We start from the raw sequence: 22,648 nt of genomic DNA, 5'->3' as shown, positions 1-22,648 counted from the left end.
GCCGCAGAATTTTTTTGCCAACAAAAATGCTTCAAAAAACGCCACAAAAAACGCTGCATTTTTCCTAAAAACGATTTGTGTAAAGCTGCCCTAAATCTGGTTTACGATTCTATCCAAATAAGGCTTAATCACTATATAAATGAAAAGTTGTAAAACTTTGTAATATTGTTCGTTACGATTTCTGACAATTTACAAGAAATTGTATATTTTGTTTGCTGGCAGTTATTGATAACATTCTTGTTTAACTGGTTGCCGACACAGGACGAGTATGCTCGTCCTGAGCAGCGAGCACTTCGCGCATTAGGACGAGCATACTCGTCCTGTGTGACAGCAGTCTCTGCCGTCTCTGTGTGTGCGATCGAGAGCGGGGCAACGGCTGTAATACACAGCCACGGCCCCGCTCTGACAGCGGAGAGGAGAGAAACATCTTCTCTCCGCTGTTAACCCTTTGAACGCCGCGATGACAGCTGATCGCGGCGTTCAAACAGAGGGGACTGCACATTGATCGCGTCACAGAAAATAACTGACGCGATCAAAGCCCACAACTCGTATGGCCAGACAGCCCAGGGTCCAGTGAAGGACCCCAGGGCTGTCTGAACATATTTCCTGTTGTTAGGGCATACTGAGGTATGCCCTAACAACTGCCTGTGTACGATCAGTAACAGGCTAATGTACTGGCATATAGATCTATGCCAGTACATTACAGTTACAAAATCAAAATGATAAATCCCTTTATGGGATTAACAAAAAAAGTTAAATGAATGTAAAAAAAAAATAATGGTAAATAAATAAATAAAAAGTAAATAAAATACAAAGAAATACACATTTTTTATAATAAATAAACTTTTTAAAATATAAGTCCCAAAACATGAAATAATATAGACATATTTTGTATCGCCACGACCGTAACAACCTGTACAATAAATGTATAACATTATTTATGATGATCGGTGTGTGGTGTAAAAAAAAAAATATTAAAACTGCTGCACAACTGCTTTTTTTCTGCATTTTAATCTAATTACAAATTTATAGAAATTAAACGATAATGTATTTGTACCAAAAAATGGTACGTACATAAAGTACAACTCGTCCCGCAAAAAACAAAGTCTCATACAACTATGTCGTACAAAAAATAAAAGCGTTATGAGCGTCGGGATGCAAAGAGGGAAATGTAAAAAAAATTGCTCTGTCCTCAAGGCTAAAATTGGCCGTGTCCTTAAGGGGTTAAAGCGACACTGCTGTCAAAATTAGAAAGCAAAAATATTCACAAGGTTTATGATACTATTATATGTCATTTTAAACATGTATGTTTTAAACAACAGGAGTGTCCTGTCCCTTTAAAGGGGTTATCTGGTATTTTAAAATTGATCGCTATTAGTAATCGATTGGGGGTTTGACTCTCAGGACCCCAGCTGAACTGTGTCTGTTTGTACTTGCACTCACCTTTACTTTCGTAGCAGCTGTGCACGATATTGCATCGTTGTCCCATTCAAGTGAATAGGACAGCGCTGCCATACTGTGTACAGCTGATATGAAAGTTTCTGCTGCTCTGTCACTCTCCCCCAAGCCGTCCCGTGCATACTTCTACCATAGACATTCTAGGTCGTGACGTTCACCATGCTTTCAGTTCATGAGTTCACTTTCTTTCCCTTGCGATAAAGGATAAGTCACGCTGTATTGGTACACTAAACTCCCATGTTATGCAAGCATTTATCCTAGTAGCGGTCATGTCATCTTTTTTTTTTTTTTTTTGCCGCACCTACCACAAAATCACGGCAAAATGCAGCCATTTTGCAATAACCATGGCATTTTTCCACAGTTTTGTGGTATTTACTTCAGTAAGCCGCGACATGACCGCTACGCCTCAATATAATCAAGCTGCACTAATATCCAAGTAGCAAAGTGTCAGGCAGGGTTTTTGACGCTGCGGTTAAGGTGTGTTTTGTTTTTTTGGTCGAGATTACTGCAAAATTGTTGCAAATAGCTGCGTTTCTGGTGATGATGTATTTTTTTTTATGCGGTTGTAATAATTGTGGTTTGTTCTTAAAATCGCGAAAATAAAAAAATCGACACTAAAACCACAGAGTGAAAACCCTGCCTCACAGACAGGCTGGGTTCTCACAGCGTGGCAAAATGCATTTTTTTGCAGCGAACCAGCAGGATATAGAAACTGGCAGGGGATCATGGAGTGTATGGCTCAGTAATAGGGAGCTTTATGGCCTCCGTACACTGCCATACAGGCTCTATGACATGGGCCTTAGAATATTAGAACTAGAATAGTCCTGCAAAAACTGATCTCCTGGATGAGTACAATAATAATAAAACCACTAAGGCTTTGTTCACATCTGCATCAAGGTCTTCCATTGTTCTAAAAAAAATGTTTTTCAATGATGTTGTGTTAGAAAGAAAAAATCCCCTTTCTGACCAAAGTGTCCCTTTAAATTTAGAGGTTGGCAACCTGTAGTCCTGCTCTCAGCTGAAAAGTCCCTAAAATTGTATCCAGTGTAGGCAATGATCTCTGAGTTAAATATATCAGCAACAGCTGCTACAATGTATCAGTCTAAGGCCTCATTTACACGAGCGTAATATACGCGCGTGCTTTTCACGCGTGTCGTACGCACCTATATTACTCTATGGGGCAGTGCAGACGATGCGTGAATTTTGCGCAGCGCGAGTGCGTTGCGTAAAACTCACGACATGTTCTATAATCGTGCGTTTTTCGTGCATCACGCACCCATTGAAGTCAATGGGTGCGTGAAAACCACGAAGGTCGCACGGAAGCACTTTCGTGCGAACTGCGTGATTCGCGCAAGAGCTGTCAAACTCTGAATGTAAACAGAAAAGCACCATGTGCTTTTCTGTTTACAAACATCCAAAAGGAGTGTCTTAGAGATGAGCGAACCGAACTTCACCGGGTTCGGCCGAACTCGTTTTGACCGAACCCGGCAAAAAATGTTGCGGTACGCGACGTCAGGAGACAGTCACTGTCCAGGGTGCTGAAATAGTTAAACTGGTTCAGCACCCTTCACAGTGACTTCCGATCCCAATATACGTGAACGTGTAAAAAAAAAAGAAGTTCTGACTTACCGATAAAACTCCCGGCTTCTTCCTCCAGTCTGACCTCCCGGGATGACAATTCAGTCCAAGTGACAGCTGCAGCCAAGCACAGGCTGCAGCCAATCACAGGCTGCAGCGGTCACATGGACTGCCGCGTCATCCAGGGAGGTGGGGCCAGATGTCAAGAGAGGCGCGTCACCAAGGACGCGTCACCAAGGCAACGGCCGGGAAGTTCTCGGTAAGTACGAACCTCTTTTTTTTTTAAGCAGGTTACTCGATATGGTGATCGGAATTCACTGTCGAGGGTGCTGAAAGATTTACTGCCGATCAGTTAACTCTTTCAGCACCCTGGACAGTGACTGACGTCGATTAGCCTCATCTCTATGATGGCGGCTGCGCGAAAATCACGCAGCCGCGCATCATACACTGATGACACACGGAGATGTCAAGTGCCTTTGGCGCACGCAAAACGCTGCATTTTTTTGCGTGCGCAAAACGCACACGCTCTTGTAAATCAGGCCTAAAATCCAGCCTGCTCAGCCCACATAGCCATGTCTAGACTCCTCACTTCTGCTACAATGTATCAGTCTGAAATCCAGCCTGTTTAGCCCACACAGCCTTGTCTAATCTCCTTACTTAAGGGCCCTGTTAACATCAGCGTTGGGCTTCTGTTCATGGGTTCTGTTTGACTTTTCCGTCGGAGGAACGGATGAACGGAAACCATAGCCTCCATTTGCATTACTATTGATTTCAATGCTAATGCTTCCCTTGTAGTTGGTTTCCGTTTTTTTCACAGAAACATTAGAGCAGTCAACTACATTATTGTTTCCACAAAAGAACGGAAACTTTACAAAATGGAAACCAAATGCAGCGGAAGCATTACCATCGAAATCAATGGTAATGCAAACAGCAGCTATGGTTTCCGTTTGGCTTTCTGTTCATCAGTTCCACAGACGGAAAGGTCGAACAGAACCGATGAATGGAATCCAACGCTGAAGCGAATACAGCCTAAAGCAGGTAAGCACTAGGTATGTACAGGTTTGACAGCAAACAAATATCTTGGAAATAGCGAGCAATTAAAACGCAAAGGGGGAAATTTTATGTGCCAGTTATCTGTGACTTTTGATCCGTTTCCGCCGCTCTCGCCACTTTTCTAATAGTCGGCAGAGCTTAGTGGAAGGGCGGGATAGCCCATGCATTTCCCGTAATTTGCAATAAATTATAGCAAAAAATATATTTTACTCAGTGGCGCACGGACAGCCGAAGATGGGACAAACTTATTAAAAATGGCGTGCGCTTCTTATTAAAATGGTTGCATCTTACTCCAGCTTGTTTCCTATTAAATAATGATAACCAACCCGCCCAAGTGTATAAGAAAGTTGTCTAACGTTTCATTTATACAGTACATTATGCATAAAACCAGAAAAACCCTTTAAAGAGGCTGTCACCAGATTAGAACTTGACTAACTCCTACACAATCTGATCGGCGCTGTAATGTAGATAACAACAGTGGTTTTTATTTTGAAAAACGATCATTTTTGAGCAAGTTATGAGCAATTTTAGAGTTATGCTAATTTGTTTCTTAATAGACAACTGGGCGTGTTTTTACTTTTTACCAACTGGGTGTTGTAAAGAGGAGTGTATGAGGCTGACCAATCAGTGACCAATCCGTGTCCTACACTTCTCATTGTTCCAGCCCAGCTTCTTTCACTACACAATCACACTGTAACAATGAGAAGTGTATGACACTGAGTGGTCACTGATTGGTCAGCGTCATACACTCCTCTTAACAATGCCCAGTTGGTAAAATATAAAAACACGCCCAGTTGTCTATTAAGAAACTAATTAGCATAAATCTAAAATTGCTCATAACTTGCTCAAAAATAATAGTTTTTCAAAATAAAAACCACTGCTGTTATCTACATTACAGCGCCGAGCAGATTATGTAGGACAGGGGTCTCAAGCACGCGGCCCGCGGGCCGCATGTGGCCCCTGGGTCTGTCATTTGCGGCCCGCGGGACACAGAGCCGCTAGTATCGGCTCTGCTCCGAGACGCTGGAATTCCCTGACATCGCTGTCCACATATGAACAGCGATGTCTGGGGCTTCCCCAGAGCCGGAGTCCCGGGCAGAGCGCCAGTACAGGCTCTGCTCCGGGACTCTGTGGAATTCCCTGACATCGCTGCCCATATATGGACAGTGTGTCAGGGTCTTCCCCAGAGCGGAGTCCCGGGCAGAGCGCTATTATCGGCTCTGCTCCGGGACTCTGGGGAAGCCTCTGACATCGCTGTCCATACATCGACAATGGTGTCAGGGGCTTCCCCAGAGCAGGAGTCCCAGTGATTTCAGGAGCACAGCTGGAGTCCCAGGAAGAGCCTACTAGCGCTCTGCCTGGGACTCAAGCTCTGGGGTTGCCCCTGACATCTCTGTCCATATATGGACAGTGATGTCAGGAGCAGAGCTGGAATCCCAGGCAGAGTGCCAGAAGCGGCTCTGCTCCGGGACTCCAGCTCTGGGCAAGCCCCTGACATCACTGGGGCAGCCTCTACAGAGGGCACTGGGGCAGCCTCTACAGAGGGCACTGGGGCAGCCTCTACAGAGGGCACTTTGGCAGCCTCTACAGAGGGCACTGGGGCAGCCTCTACAGAGGGCACTGGGGCAGCCTCTACAGAGGGCACTGGGGCAGCCTCTACAGAGGGCACTGGGGCAGCCTCTACAGAGGGCACTTTGGCAGCCTCTACTGAGGGCACTTTGGCAGCCTCTACAGAGTGCACTGTGGCAGCCTCTACAGAGGGCACTGTGGCAGCCTCTACAGAGGGCACTGTGGCAGCCTCTACAGAGGGCACTGTGGCAGCCTCTACAGCGGGCACTGTGGCATTATCTACAAGTGGGTGTGTGGCAGTATCTGAAGAGGACACTGGCATTATCTAGGGGTGTGTTGCATTATCTACAGAGGGCACTGTGGCCTTATCTACAGAGGGCACTGTGGCCTTATCTACAGAGGGCACTGTGGCCTTATCTAGGGGTGTGTTGCATTATCCACAGAGGGCACTGCGGCAGCATCCACAGAGGGCACTGCGGCAGCATCCACAGAGGGCACTGCGGCACTATCTAAAAACGGGCTGCCCAATCTTGACATGTGTGCTAACTGAGCCGCCGGACTGCATTTAGCGACACTTAAACTGGAAAGCTGGATTGTTGAAATAAGCATGTGGAGAAATATCTAAAATTTTAAACCTAGCGCTATTATTATAGTAATGTAGTATTATTATTCTAGTAATATAGTGTTATAGTAGTTCAAATAACTAATTGATTAACAATAATTTTGTATTGTATCAAATTTGAAAGTAATGCGGCCCGTCAACTTCCCATTTTTTCTATATGCGGCCCACTTACCCGGCCGAGTTTGAGACCCCTGATGTAGGATATAGGGCACTTATAATCTGATGACAGAGCCTCTTTAACAAATTGTGGATCAGGAGAGGCTTTCAGTCTCCAGCTATAAACAAGAATATTTCCATTTACTGACAGAACGCAGAGATCTTGAAAATGTTGAGGACTTGAAACACCAAGTATATTGTAAAGGTGCAAAATGTTTCATTATACAATGTTTAAGCTTTAGTTTCTTACATCTAGAAAACCCCTTTAACAGCCACACAAGCCAATCTGCTATTCTCTGCTGCGACAACCATTCTGAATGCCTCCCTCTTAGCTTTTCTGCATGCTGCTCCCAGATTTGGTCATCTGGAAGAATTTTGATGAACTTTAGTGCCAATTGGTTAGTCCCAGACATAGTATGTCATAGTATTACTGTGTCAAGTCCAGTATGCTATATTACGTGTATTATTACAGAAGTGAATAGTGTACATTGCTCCCTATTGTCGGAGGGGTTCATAAACTAAGGCCTGGCTCCCCAGAAATATACTGATCTGCTTTGAGCTGCGCACTTCTTTTCTTAAAGGCGCTGTACACTTCTTTCTAGGTGCTATGTTGTATTGAGAACGTATTCTTGGAAGTCCGTTTTGAGTCACAAGTAACCTTTGCATTTATGTTTTCAGTGAAGGGAATCTTTTATTGCTGACTGAGGCTTTAACCAAACATGAAACTTTTTTCATCCGTTGCGGCATCTTCCTGATCCTGGAGAAACTGAAGATAATCACATACAGGAATCTTTTTAAGAAAGTGTAAGTTTAAGCACGCCAGTGTTTAAATTTGTGTCATATGCAACATAAGGTTACAACATCACAGCAGAAAGAGGTAAAAAAAACGGGCCATAATTTGCGGGGAAAAAACGCCCGTGGTGCAAAACCACTTTAAGGCCATGTTCACACAGAGTTTTTTGCAGGCGGAATTTCTGCCTCAAAATTTTGTTTGGAAGTTTGAGGCAGATTTTCCTCTCCCTGCACGCTGATTTTCGCTGCGTTTTTTGCCCGCGGCCATTGAGCGCCGCGGACATAAAACACAGCGAAATACGCTTTCTCTGCCTCCCATTGAAGTCAATGGGAGGTCAGAGGCGTAAACGCCCGAAGATAGAGCATGTCCCTTCTTTCTCCCGCGAGGCGGTTTTACCGCTCGCGGGAGAAAACTGCCCCCGCCTCCCATTGAAATCAATGGAAGGCATTTTAGGGCCGTTCTTGACGAGTTTTGTGGCGCGGTTTCCGCGTCAAAAAACTCATCAAAAAACTCTGTGTGAACATAGGCTAAAAAAACCGGAGCAGAATTTTCTGCCTGCAAAAAAAACCACAGTGTGAACAGGGCCTACATGTTAACATTGATCCTGGTGCTATCATGACCTATTGTGTATGCAGCACAAATGTATTACCATAAGGAATGATGATCTCATCCAAAAGCAGCACTAGTAAAGGACTTTTTACTTTCTATCTTGCTACAGTTGCTTTTATCACACGCAGTACAATTGTCATCACTCATTAGATATACATTATATCAGTGCAACCAGTCCACCGTGAGAACTTTTACAGACAGTACAATGATCTGTCGAATGTCAAATTTTAATGTTTAAACTTTTTTTCCCATAAAAAGCTTCTCCTGAAAAATGTAACCTAGGTTTTAAATGTCATAACAAAAAAAAAAAAAAATCTTAAAGGAAAACTCCTTATTTACAATTTAAATGTACATTGAAAGATGAGTAAGAACTCATGCACCTGACCGTGAATTTGCGGCCGTATAGTATGTGCAATTGCGGAGCAGCGATTGCGGATAGTATACACATGTTAACCTATGGGCCGATGCACACGACCGTGGTTACCCGGAGTTTGGATTGCAAAAAAAATAGGACATGCCATTATACGGTCCACATTTGCGGTCTGGGCTCATTGAAATCAATGCACATTTTGTGTGTGCAAGGTCTGTGATTGCGGATGGCCAACGGATGACACTCCGCAGCCCGTCCGTGCTGGAATCACAGACCGTGCCCACAGCTACGGCCGTGTGCATGAAGCATCATACTTTGCATTGCGAAAACCCCTGTCCCGATGTCCTACTGGGCAGCGGCATGCAGCAGTCCTTTTGCTCTGGCAGACTAGGGCCATCCATGAATTACATGGATAGCCATTCATTTATTTTGGGGATGGGGTGTTTATATTTTTATACTTGACCAAATGCTTTACCTGTTCTGCAGATATTTGTTACTTCGGACACATCAACTTTCTCTGGATGCCTTTCTGGTTGCTCTGAAACTTATGCAAGTGGAAGATGTGGATATCGATGAAGTCAATTGTATCATAGCTAATCTGATCTACATGGTAAATTAATGAATATTTTCAACATTTATTTAGAGAATGACTCTCGACAGGTCCAATGATGTGTCTGTATTGAATTACTACATATTTCTTTATTTATTGTTTTAAAGGAAAATTTTGATCATTTGGAAAAAGCATTTTATTGATAATGTTTACAATGTGTCCTCTCACATGAAGGTTGCATCATATTGGTGAGATAAGGGATATTAAGCCAAGAAAAACAAATCGAGATTGAAAACCCCATTTCCCTAAAGAGGTGGTCCCATTAACATCAGAGAGAGATCAGACAGAGTAGAGAGAGTGGCTATGGCAACTAGTCAATGGGGGGTTTGCTGTCTGATAAAACTGAGGGTTGAAAGACCAAACTTCTCACCCACAAGTCGTCTTCCTTTAGGACAGGACCACATTCACAGTTTTGATGCAGTTTTTGCCTTGGTTTTTTGAGCCAAAGGCAGAAATGGATCCAAACGGAAGAAAAGGTATAAATAAAAGACTGATGCATCTCCTTTCTTTTGTGTCCATTTCGTGTATGGCTCAAAAACTGCATCAAAAGCGTGCGTGCGTGCGTGTGTGTGTGTGTGTGTGTGTGTGTGTGTGTGTGTGTTTTCCTGGCCTGATCTCCTGCTGTGTGAGTTCATAGTGCATTCATCAAAATGCACTTTTCCATAGAAAGAGTGTTATCTATATTTTTTGACTGTTATGCACTACTATGTAAAGAAGTGAGATCACACTAATGTGAAAATGGGTGACCGTGTAGTGGTGTTAATATTTTTTCAACACAGAAGTTGATGTAAGGGGGAATCTATAGACCCCGCTCTGTTGGGGCCCGTAAAGACTAACCTGTTTACATAGAATTCAATGTAAGTAGTTTTGTCTTTTGAGCCGCAAGCAAGGGTGCCGTATAGACTGTTTCCCTGCTCCCCTGTGCTCCAGTGTAGTATTACACCATGTAACCTTGTTTTACAGAATTTGTCGACTCTTAAAAAGGTAATTGGAAACAGATATTTTTTTATTCTTCTATAAAGTGACTTGTGCTATTTCCTTTATAGGGACACATTAAAGGCTACATCTCTCATCAGCATCAAAAGCTTGTGGTCAGCAGGCAAAATCCCTTTCCTCCCCTGTCAACCATCAGTTAACAACGGTCACACTAAGGTTGATGAACGATCAGCAGGACACGGGACCCAGACACTGGTTTTCTTTTCTTTTTCTGCAATGCCATGTTTTTAATATCATCAATTCGTACAAGTAACTTTCTATATTTCTTTCTAAGTTGTACATTACTTTTGCTCTATATGTAAAGTGTTCACTGTTCAATAAAACCATTTTTTTTGTATTACCTGCTTCAGATTCTGTTCTGACTGCTGGGAACCCTAACAATCCCTAGAATGATAGGGAAACATTGCTAGGTAAAGCAAACGACCCCATAACATTTCTTTTCTCTGCACAACACTACTGACTAGTACAGGACTTCTGCATTAACGTACAGCTTTTATAAAATTGCATTTAAGTAATATCAGCGTGCCCTTGATGTGTTGTGTGCCCATTGACATCAATAGAAAAGAAAGGAAACTACAAACCGCATGTTGTGTTCTTATAGTCACTAATGCACATTTTATTTTCTGTAAAAACATTTAAAGGGACATTTTCAGGAACTATTTCTCAAAAGGGGTTATCCGACTGAGGGCTCAGAGGATATGTGTTATTTTCCTAACATCATAGCTCCCGGCGCTGAGAGGTGATGGCAGGAATATGGCACGTGACCACTGAGCAATCTGATTGGCTGCAGTTGTCACATGCTCTCGGCTTGTAAACAAAGACCGTGAAGACTTCCAAAGTGTCCGCACTTGATCGCCGGGGAAAAGAAGCGGTGAGTACTGATTCTTTTTTGTTTTATCAAACTTGCAGCTATTTTAAAACCTTAAAAACAATCCAGATACAACCAGCCATCAAAGAATTCCTGAAAAAAGAATTCACAAGTCGGATAACCCCTGCAACTTAACCCCTTAATGACCGGGCCATTTTGCACGTTAATGACCAAGGATTATTTTTTGTTTTTTCACGGTTGCATTCCAAAAGTCGTAACTTTTTTTTTATTCCGTCGACATAGCCATATGAGGGCTTGTTTTTTGCAGGACGAGTTGTATTTTGTAATTGCACCATTTTTAGATGCTTATAATATATTGATTAACTTTTATTAACTTTATTTTAGGAGAGAATTGAAAATAAGCAGCTATTCCAGCATTAATTTTCACGTTCTAAATTTACGCCGTTTACTATGCAGCGTAAATAACATGTTCACTTTATTCTATGGGTCGGCACGATTACGGGGATACCAAATATGTAAGGGTTTTATATGTTTTCCTACGTTTGCACAATAAAAAGCCTTTTAGAAAAAAATTACTTGTTTTTGCATCGCCGCGTTCCAAGAGCCGTCATTTTTTTATTTTTCCGTCGATGTGGCCGTATGTGGGCTTGATTTTTGCGGGCCAATGTGTAGTTTTCATTAGTACTATTTTGGAGTACATAGGACTTATAGATTAACTTTTATTTTATTTTTTATGGGGAGAATGGGAGAAAAGAGAGAATTTTGCCGTTGTTTTTTGCGTTTTTTTTGGACGCCTTTCATCCGGCGGTTTAATTAATGTGTTAATTTTATTGGTCAAGTTGTTACGATCACGGGGATACCATATATGTGTATGTGTGATTTGTTTTGACACTTTTACTGAATAAAACCACTTTTTGGGCAAAAAAAGTAGTTTTATTTGATTTTGACTGTAATTATTATTATTTTTTTCTACAAACTGTATTTAACTGATTGACATTTTTTTTTTAGTCCCACCAGGAGACTTCACTATGCGATGTGCCGATCGCATTTATAATGCTTTGGTATACTTAGGCAATAATGCTTTGGTATACTGTCAGTGTAAAACTGACAGGCAATCTGTTAGGTCATGCCTCCGGCATCGCCTAACAGGCAGATGCTGAAGGCAGACCTGGGGGTCTTTGTTAGACCCCCGGCCGTCATGGAAACCCGACGGCGACCCGCGATTTGTTTGCGGGGGCGCCGATCGGGTGACAGAGGGAGCTCCCTCCCTCTGTCAAACACATTAGATGCCGCTGTCACTATTGACAGCGGCATTTAATGGGTTAAACTACCGGAATCGAAGCGCGCTTCGATTCCGGCAGTTGCAGCAGGAGCCAGGCTGTGTATAACAGCCGTGCTCCTGCCGCTGATCGCGTGGGTACAGTCTCAGTACCCGCGCCATCACAGGACGGATATATCCGTCCTCCTGCGCGAACTAGCAGCTGCTGAGGACGGATATATCCGTCCTTCGGCGTTAAGGAGTTAAAAACAATCACACCACTAAAATTTTTTTTAAAAAAGGACATCAAAATGAGCATTTTTTTTTTTTAAATACTAATATCCAATGCCGGATTTACATGTTAGGAGCCTGTAGCCACAGGTAGTCTAATACCTTGGTTTCTGCCGATGTAGGTGCAACATAAAGCAGAACATTGTGATGCCCTTCTCAATATTTAGCGCCCCCTGCAGCCTTCCCCTTGGGATGTGAGTTCCAAATAACCTATAGATACACATATACACATCATTTTAAATACGATCGCACTGTTTCAGTGTATTCATATGTAAATGTTTTCTTCACTGAGCACCCGGTAGGCCTCGGTGCCTGTAGGAAAATTTGGTCCTGGTCATATTACAACTTGTGTTTCTTCTAAAAATGAAATGTTCCTGAACTTTTATTCAATTTTGTTAGAAAACGTGTTTGATTTAAATTCAGATTTGTGTTCACTTCTGCGAAATTCTTATTTACATATAACTTGATTTTTTTTAATCTATAAAATGGTCTTTTGAATAGTAAATATATATTATAGACAACTTGACATATAAACTGACAACTAAAGCATATATATCAGCATTTGCATTATTAACAGTAATACATTAGCTACTGTTCTGCTTTAACCACATGATATATCTGGATATTTTGGTAAATGGAAACAGATTTGTGTTCCGTGATTCATGATTTATTGATCCCATCATCCCGGTCAAGAACCATACACCATTGTGTTGGATAGAAAAATGGCTTCCATCAGCCAGTGCAGAGTCTATGTTCTTGTTTGATGATCCACAAAACATTCGGTTCGTTTGTGTTACATTAAAAGCAGCTTCACAAGTTGCCTTGTCAGTCTCTGTTACAGTAAATTGAATGGGCATCGTTCCCATGCCATGCTCCCCTGAGTCCAGCGTCCAGCCACTCACTGTACCTGGGACACGTGGAATCAGCACATTCTCTGCAAAGTCTTTCTGGGGGATGCAGATGGGTAGAATATGTTTGTGGAACTTGATACCTTCTTCGAGTTTAAGCAGAGCAACGTTATTGTCTCCATTGTCCCTGGAATATTTTATGTGGATACGATAGCTTGCCACCTTGATCTTTTGCATATTCTCAATATCTTGGTTTCCTGTAAAATTTCATACAGATTTTAGTCAAGATTAGATCATGCGCCTTCTTATATTTAAAAAAATAAATAAAAAATAGCTACATAAAGAGCCTCAAAATCCTGTATGAAGTCAAGTATTAAAACCTTTCCAATCAAAATAATGACAAATATGATTGGTTCCTACCCGCAACAATGAAGATTGGACCCTGCTGACTTATGCACTTTGCAGTTGTAAGTACCAAAGACTGGTTGATTATGACTCCACTGCAGTAAGGCATCCCTTCTGAATTCAATAGTAGTACCTAAAAGAAAAATAAAATAAATTTTAAGTAATTTACTCTTGTGTAAGTTCCTAGGGTCACAGTGGAAACAATAGTTTAGTAAATTAAACTGAATCGTTAAAACAAATTGTAAAGGTATACAACTCTGTAATATACTTTGTGTTTTAATTCCTTACCACTTTGAGGGCGTTTATGAAAACTATTAAGGGCATTAAGAGGTGATAAATATCTGATCGGTGGGCGTCCAAACGCTGAGACCCCCACTGATCCTGAGAACGGGCTTACCTTGCCGTCCCCGTGCGCCCCATATGAACGGAGTGGTATGGCACGTGCTCAGCCACCGCTCCATTAGTTTTCACTCACTACGGGGCTTCTGGAGATAGTAAGTGAATGGAGTGGTGGTCAAGCATGTGCAGTATCGCTCCATTCACATGGGGCGTAAAGGGATGGCAAGGTAAGCCCATTCTCAGGATCAGTGCGGTTCCGCGCAGTCAGACCCCCACTGATCAGATATTTATCACCTTTCCTGTGGATAGGTGATAAATATCGATTATGGGAAAATTCCTTTAATCTCCTAATGCCCTTAATAGTTTTTATAAATGCCCTGATCATGATATATTGTATGGGGTACCTGGCAAGATGACCATACAAAAAAATTCCTGAAAGTAAGGGCTCATCCCATGTACATAAATTCCTTTAAGAGGTCCTCCGCTTTGAACAACCCCTACTTGTTAGAAGTGTCCCTTGATAGTAAGCTGATGACAGTCTTTTCCTGCTGGAACCCCCAGCGATCAGCTGTAATCTGTAGGGAAACCTGATAGTAAGTGTTCAATTGCCCTGCAGCACCACCACAGTAGAAATTAAGCATTACACTGTCTATTCATATGAATGGGCTGTCTGTGTAATGCAGGACAAAACAGGTCCTTCGGCATGAGAGACTATTTTTGTAACCGCTCTCAACTCTGGCCAAGAAATGAGGATCCTCAACATAGGACCCCCTTTATTAAATCAGAATTTCCTAATAGTGTGTATGACAATGGGTTTTCTAAACTAGACAACCCCATTAATTGATAAGGAATTTGGGTGTGTAAGGCTGTTCTGGGGAATTGCACTGGTTAAACAATAACTCTGGTTTATAAAAAGATAGTCATTTAGAATAGACGTCTTGAGACCACACACTACCTTGTAGTTTGTATTCCTGGGTCATTGATTCACGACAGAGCTTCCCCAGGATTGAACCAAAGTAACTTTTGATTATTCTTATTTGCGGCTTGATTTGCTTTACTTGTTTGCTTGCTTATTTGATGCTCCTTTATGTGCTGATGCTTGATGTTTTTCATGAATATATCTCCTCACTAATGCAAATAGTCTATGTACTGCTTTATTTTGTTTAATATTAAGTAATGTCATTTGTTATTCTCTTAAGCTATTGTGTTTGATTTCTGTATTCATACAATCCTTGAATCCACTGTAATATTCCACATTTGGTGCCTGTAAGTGGGATTGTATTGTATAAAAATGTTTGCTAAATTTAATATATTTGCTAAGAATAGAAAAGTGGAATTGAGTAGTAGTAGTTATTCCCGTCCTTGAGTGGGTGCCTAGTTCCGGACCCTTGACTCCTATAGCATTGTAATAAGTGTATGGAAGGACAGGAATGAGCAAATCCCTGGGAAGCTGTTCTCAGTTTGCAGGTTCTTCTAAGCCAACAGGAGGAGATTGATACTCTGCTCTGCAGCTCTAAGATAAAAGAGTGATACTCCAAACAGCCCTGAGAGATCATATGAAGCATCAAGATAATGCTGCACATGTCAGGACCATGATTACATCTGAGAAATGGTCACAGGAGAGTTTTTACAGTCCGGACGAGGATGCACAGGCTAGACAAATTGTCATAACAAAACTAAGGTAGAGGTAACCCAACGTACTGGAGGCAGGGCAGACAGTATCTGATGCAGCAGATGCTATGACCCAGGAGACCAGTTGTAATGGCCGCGGTGGCGGACCGCCAGCATCACTTACCCTCCAGCGACCACAGACCAATGTACTCCTGCCAGCATCTCCCTCCCTGGAGACGGTAGCACAAGCGCCCCCTCTGCTCCAATGTCTCTCCTACAGTGTGCGCGTGCTCTCGTTTCCGGCCTGAAGGGACCAGCGCACCTGTAAAATGCTCCCTATCCAAACTCAACGCACCCTGGACTATAAAATGGACTCTGCCCTCTTCCTCCTTGCCTGAGCGTTATTTTGTCTGCCCATCTTAGTTGTATCCTCTGTTCCTGTATCCAGTAATTGTGTTTGTACCAGTGCGAAGTCTAGTGTCGGCATTGAGTTCATCATCTGTGCCAAGTGTCATCTACGCCAGGTGTCTGCTATGCCAGGTGTCTGCTACGCTAGGTGTCTGCCAAATGTTCTATCCAGGTACTCTTGTCCTAAAGACTATCAATGAGTGTTCTTCGGCCAGCTACTACTACGCTACGGCAGAGCGGCCTAGTGGGTCCACATACCCCATAGTCGGGACAGTAGGCTCAGGCCATGGATACCGCTTCGCAACACAAAACCGCGGTCCAGATTATGCTAGCGAAAACGCGTGACCTTCACGCACACCGGGATCAACTCCTACAGGCTCTAAACTCCATAATTAGCTGTTTGGATCTTCCTTCTGTACCTCCTCTGGCTGCTTCTGCTGCTCCACCACCTGCTATCCCTCCTGGCTGTCCTGGGTCTGCAGTTTCATTGCCTCTACCCCCTTGATACGACGGGGATCCTAAGACCTGTAGAGGCTTCATCAACCAGTGTACGATCCACTTCAAGTTACGTGCCCATCTCTTCCCCTCTGATGAGGCCAAGGTCGCTTTTATTATTTCTCTCCTCTCTGGCAAAGCCCCGGCATGGGCAAAGCCCATCTTGGAAAGATAGGGCCCGGAATTCTCCACTGTTTCTAGAGACTTTCTGCACAGTGTTAGAGGAACCGGGTCGGACATCCTATGCAGCTGCCTCACTGCTTACCCTCAAAGGAATATGCCATCTCCTTCTGTATGCTGGCGGTGGAGTTGGCTTGGAATAATGAGGCCTTAGTGTCAACTTTCTGGCAAGGCCTTGCCTCTCAAATAAAGGAATAACTCGCAGCTCGAGAGCTTCCTGCTACCTTGGATGCCCTAATACTTCTGGCAACCCAGATCGATATGAGGATCCAAAAGCGCACTCTGGAAGTTCGTCGGGAGAAAAGGCCCTCCGGAGGTGCCTATGCAGGTAGACAGACTTCGACTGTCCGACCAGAAATGGCAATGCAGACGTTCGACTGGGTTATGTCTGTACTGTCACCACAAGGGACATTTTGTGCGCCAATGCCCTTAAAAGCTGAGAAACTGCAGCTCCTAGGCTTGATTAGAGAGACAATCCTAGGTGAATCTCCCTAGACCACTAAATTCTCTCCAAGACTTCGATTACTGTGTCTATCTTCATCGGTAAAGGATCGCACTCTGTATCCGCTTACTTGGCTTGTGGAGCAGCTGCAAACATCATCCAGCAGGACTTAGTAGACCATCTCTACTTGATCAATGTTCCTTTAGAAAAACCTCTGGCAGTCGCTTCTGTTGATAGACAGGATAGGGTCCGGCACGGCAGAGGTTGTCCATCACCAAACCTCTGAGATTACAGGTAGGAGTCCGTCACTCTGAACTAATAACTTTTTTTTCGTGAAGAAAAAGGATGGATTACTGTGACCGTTCATCGTTTACCATGGGTTAACCCCTTAATGACTGGGCCTGTTTGGACCTTAATGACCAAGCCAGATTTGTTAAATCTGGTATGTCTTACTTTATCAGAGAATAACTCTGTGAAAGTTTTGAATATCCAAGTAATTCTGACATTGTTTTTTCGTCACATGTTGTACTTTATTTTGGAAGCACTTTTGAAAAAAATAGAGTAAAGAGATGGAAATATATATTTAATTTAAAAAAATTGTACAGTATGTGTGTACATATGTGACATATTGCAATTCAAAATAGGGAAACATTTTAATTTTTACAAAATTTCTTCCATTTTTTAATTCATTTCCACAAATTTTATCAGTCTACTTTTACCACTAAAATAAAGTACCATATGTGACGAAAAAACAATGTCAGAATTACTTGGATATTCTGTAGTAGTAGCAGCACATTAAAACAGACTGGACAGTCACAGGACAAAGCCCTGTGGTGGGGCAGGCCTCAGGCCTGCTTTTAGCAGACGGCAGTGGAGGTGTATTGGTGGTAGTAGAGGTAGCCAACAGACAGCAAGGGTGGTAGTAGTAGTAGCAGCACATTAAAAGAGACTGGACAGTCACAGGACAAAGCCCTGTGGTGGGGCTGGCCTCAGGCCTGCTTGTAGCAGACGGCAGTGGAGGTGTATTGGTGGTAGTAGAGGTAGCCAACGGACAGCAAGGGTGGTAGTAGTAGCAGCACATTAAAAGACACTGGACAGTCACAACTCACAGGACAAAGCCCTGTGGTGGGGCAGCCCTGCTTGTAGCAGACGGCACTGGGGGTGGATTGGTGGCGGTTGACTGGTAGTAGTAGTGGTGGTGGTGGACTACTGACAGCACGGGTGGTGGTGGTAGTAGTAGCTGCATCAACAGCACAGCAGCACATTAAAAAAGAGTGGACAGGACAAAGCCCTGTGGTTGTTTTTCTGAGACTTGTCAGAGGTACTGCGGATGGTGCTGTCACTGCTGTGTATGAGGACCAGCGTCGGTTACTAGGCAGACACAGACAACATGGAATATCAAGCCAAGGCTTCCTTTGGAACAAAAGATGTGGAAAATAAACTGTGGCAGAATTTTACAATCCCCAAGATAAAAAGAGGACACGGCATGGGTGTTTTTTCCTCTACCCCGTCCTTTCACAACCTTTTTTTTACCAGACATTTCACTGCTGGAGTGCAGCAAGTTGAATCAAAACCCCGGGGATGAGCCCCTTCTAAAAGCCTATTCACACACTGGCTTGGCAAATGGCAATGAATGAGAATTTCTATCAGCCACTGCACTGACTCAGGGAATGCTGGGCGTTGTAGTACTACAAAGGCTGCCTCAGCTGCCTGTATTGCAAGTTGGATGCAACGGGGATGAGCCCCTTCTAAAAGCGTATTCACACACTGGCTTGGCAAATGGTAATGAATGAGAATTTCTATCAGCCACTGCACTGACTCAGGGAATGCTGGGCGTTGTAGTACTACAAAGGCTGCCTCAGCTGCCTGTATTGCAAGTTGGATGCAACGGGGATGAGCCCCTTCTAAAAGCGTAGTCACACACTGGCTTGGCAAATGGCAATTAATGAGAATTTCTATCAGCCACGCCGCGGTGCACTCAGGGAATGCTAGTCGTTGTAGTACTACAAAGGCTGCCTGTATTGCAAGTTGGATTGTTATGTTAACGGCCGGGGATGAGCCCCTTCTAAAAGCGTACTGACACACTGGCTTGGAAAATGGCAATGAATGAGAATTTCTATCAGCCACTGCACTGACTCAGGGAATGCTGGGCGTTGTAGTATTACAAAGGCTGCCTGTATTGCAAGTTGGATTGTTATGTTAACGGCCGGGGATGAGCCCCTTCTAAAATTGTATTCACACACTGGCTTGGCAAATGGCAATGAATGAGAATTTCTATCAGCCACTGCACTGACTCAGGGAATGCTGGGCGTTGTAGTACTACAAAGGCTGCCTCAGCTGCCTGTATTGCAAGTTGGATGCAACGGGGATGAGCCCCTTCTAAAAGCGCATTCACACACTGGCTTGGCAAATGGCAATGAAAGAGAATTTCTATCAGCCACGCCGCGGTGCACTCAGGGAATGCTGGGCGTTGTAGTACTACAAAGGCTGCCTGTATTGCAAGTTGGATTATTATGTTAACGGGGATGAGCCCCTTCTAAAAGCTTATTCACACACTGGCTTGGCAAATGGCAATGAATGAGAATTTCTATCAGCCACGCCGCGGTGCACTCAGGGAATGCTGGGCGTTGCAGTACTACAAAGGCTGCCTGTATTGCAAGTTGGATTGTTATGTTAACGGCCGGGGATGAGCCCCTTCTAAAAGCGTATTGACACACTGGCTTGGCAAATGGCAATGAATGAGAATTTCTTTCAGCCACGTCGCGGTGCACTCAGGGAATGCTGGGCGTTGCAGTACTACAAAGGCTGCCTGTATTGCAAGTTGGATTGTTATGTTAACGGCCGGGGATGAGCTCCTTCTAAAAGTGTATTGACACACTGGCTTGGCAAATGGCAATGAATGAGAATTTCTATCAGCCACGCTGCGGTGCACTCAGGGAATGCTGGGCGTTGTAGTACTACAAAGGCTGCCTGTATTGCAAGTTGGATTGTTATGTTAACGGCCGGGGATGAGCCCCTTCTAAAATTGTATTCAAACACTGGATTGGCAAATGGCAATGAATGAGAATTTCTATCAGCCACGCCGCGGTGCACTCAGGGAATGCTGAGCATTGTAGTACTACAAAGGCTGCCTGTATTGCAAGTTGGATTGTTATGTTAACGTGGATGAGCCCCTTCTAAAAGCTTATTCACCCACTGGCTTGGCAAATGGCAATGAATTAGAATTTCTATCAGCCACGCCGCGTTGCACTCAGGGAATTCTGGGCGTTGTAGTACTACAAAGGCTGCCTGTATTGCAGTTTGGATTGTTATGTTAACGGCCGGGGATGAGCCCCTTCTAAAAGCGTATTCACACACTGGCTTGGCAAATGGCAATAAATGAGAATTTCTATCAGCCACTGCACTGACTCAGGGAATGCTGGGCGTTATAGTACTACAAAGGCTGCCTCAGCTTCCTGTATTGCAAGTTGGATGCAACGGGGATGAGCCCCTTCTAAAAGCGTAGTCACACACTGGCTAGGCAAATGGCAATGAATGAGAATTTCTATCAGCCACGCCGTGGTGCACTCAGGGAATGCTGGGCGTTGTAGTACTACAAAGGCTGCCTGTATTGCAAGTTGGATTGTTATGTTAATAGGGATGAGCCCCTTCTAAAAGCGTATTCACACACTGGCTTGGCAAATGGCAATGAATGAGAATTTCTATCAGCCACTGTGCACTCAGGGAATGCTGGGCGTTGTAGTACTACAAAGGCTGCCTGTATTGCAAGTTGGATTGTTAGGTTAACCCATGCAACGGGGATGAGCCCCTTCTAAAAGCTTATTCACACACTGGCTTGGCAAATGGACAATTTGTATTGCAATTTGGATGTTGAGAGTAGACTCCCGCTGTAGTGGATGAGCCCCTTCGATTGCTGGATTCCTGGCTTTTAGATTCCTAAAGCTTTCCCTAACTGCACAGAGATGCTATCCCTACAGCTCATGTCTTTAAAATGGCCGCTGAGCTCCGTGCATAGACTTTTATTGCAGGCTTGAGCCCGCCCCAATGCTGCCTCCCGATTGGCTGGGAGAGCCGTTTGCATCTAACATGTGGCAGGCGCCAAAATGTAGCCGGGTTCGGTCAAAACGGGTTCGGCCGAACCCGGTGAAGTTCGGATTCGCTGCGAACCGAACTTTTCCCGATGTTCGGACCGAAACCGGGTTCGGTTGTCCCGGTTCGCTCATCTCTATTTACAAGGAATAACGAAGAAAATGCACCTCAACGTTTGTAAAGCAATGTCTCCCGATTACGACAATACCCCATATGTGGTAATAAACTGCTGTTTGGACCCACAGCAGGGCTCAGAAGGGAAGGAGTGCCATTTGGATTTTGGATTTCTGATTTTGCTGGAATGGTTTTCGGTGCAATGTCGCATTTGGAGGGACCAAAACAGTGGAAACCCACCAAAAGTGACCCCATTTTGGAAAAACCTTCAAGGCATTTTTCTAGGGGTATAGTGAGCATTTAGACCCCACGGGTCTTTTGCAGAGTTTATTAGAATTAGGGGGGATTCACACGAGCGTGATTTTCGTGCGTGCAGGCCGCGTATTTTTCGCGCGCCACGCACAGCCCTATAGAAGTCAATGGGGCAGTTCAAACAGTGCGTGATTTGTGCGCAGCGTTTGTTCGCTGCGTACAAAATGCGACAGGTTCAATATCTCCGTGTATTTCGCGCATCACGCATCCATTGAAGTCAATGGGTGCGTGAAAACCACGCAGGTCGCACGGAAGCACTTCCGTGCGAACCGACTGAAACAGCGCACCAGCTGTCAAAAGGATGAATGTAACCAGAAAAGCACCACGTGCTTTTCTGTTTCCAAACATCCAAATGGAGTGTCTTTGAGATGAGCGAACCCGGACAATCGAACCGAACTTCACCGGGTTCGGCCGAACTTGTTTTGGCCGAACCCGGCAAAAAAATTTCCGGTACGCGACGTCAGGAGATAGTCACTGTCCAGGGTGCTGAAAGAGTTAAACTGTTTCAGCAGCATGGACAGTGACTACCGATCCCAATAAACATGAACCTGTAAAGAAAAACGAAGTTCTGACTTACCGATAACTCCCGGCTTCTTCCTCCAGTCTGACCTCCCGGGATGACAATTTAGTCCAAGTGACAGCTCTAGCCAATCACAGGCCAAGCACAGGCTGCAGCGGTCACATGGACTGCCGCGTCATCCAGGGAAATGGGGCCCGATGTCAAGAGAGGCGCGTCACCAAGGACGCGTCACCAAGGCAACGGCCGGGAAGTTCTCGGTAAGTACGAACTTTTTCTTTTTTTTTAACAGGTTTCTCGATATTGTGTTCGGCATTCACTGTCGAGGGTGCTGAAAGAATTACTGCCGATCAGTTAGCTCTTTCAGCACCTTGGACAGTGACGGGCGTCGACTAGCCTCATCTCTATGATGGCGGCTGCACGAAAATCACGCAGCCGCGCATCATACACGGATGACACACGCAGCTGTCAAATGTTTTTTGCGTGCGCAAAACGCAGCGTTGTTTGCGCGCGCAAAAACGCAACGTTCGTCTGAATCTGCCCTTAGGGCGCGAAAATTAATATCAATTTTCTCATTTTCACAAGGGATAAAGGAGGAAAAAAACAACCATTTTTTATAAAGCAATTTCTCCCGAGTACGGAAATACCCCATGTGTGGTCATACGTTTTTTCATTAGAAATGAATTAACCCTTTCA

The 22,648-nt window shown here is 44.0% G+C and overlaps 2 protein-coding genes across 2 annotated transcripts in view; one reads left to right on the top strand and one right to left on the bottom strand.

The window, feature by feature from the left end:
• The window catches only part of PCID2 (PCI domain containing 2), a 43,453-nt gene extending 33,414 nt beyond the window's left edge, over positions 1 to 10,039 (top strand). The window contains exons 13-15 of the mRNA XM_075852539.1: positions 7,115 to 7,240; positions 8,695 to 8,818; positions 9,865 to 10,039. Of these exons, the coding sequence (XP_075708654.1) occupies positions 7,115 to 7,240; positions 8,695 to 8,818; positions 9,865 to 9,954 (340 nt within the window). The 3' untranslated portion in view covers positions 9,955 to 10,039. The remainder of the gene's footprint in view (positions 1 to 7,114; positions 7,241 to 8,694; positions 8,819 to 9,864) is intronic.
• Positions 10,040 to 10,401: 362 nt separating this feature from the next.
• Positions 10,402 to 22,648, bottom strand: part of PROZ (protein Z, vitamin K dependent plasma glycoprotein) — a 42,890-nt gene continuing 30,643 nt past the window's right edge. Inside the window, exons 7-8 of the mRNA XM_075852538.1 lie at positions 13,461 to 13,578; positions 10,402 to 13,297 (exon numbers count right to left, since the gene is read on the bottom strand). Of these exons, the coding sequence (XP_075708653.1) occupies positions 12,777 to 13,297; positions 13,461 to 13,578 (639 nt within the window). The 3' untranslated portion in view covers positions 10,402 to 12,776. The remainder of the gene's footprint in view (positions 13,298 to 13,460; positions 13,579 to 22,648) is intronic.

Source organism: Rhinoderma darwinii, chromosome 2 (assembly GCF_050947455.1).
Source record: "Rhinoderma darwinii isolate aRhiDar2 chromosome 2, aRhiDar2.hap1, whole genome shotgun sequence".
Classification (NCBI taxonomy): domain Eukaryota; kingdom Metazoa; phylum Chordata; class Amphibia; order Anura; family Rhinodermatidae; genus Rhinoderma; species Rhinoderma darwinii.
Note: the sequence above shows the minus strand (reverse complement) of the source record. Positions and strands in the feature narration are given on the sequence as shown.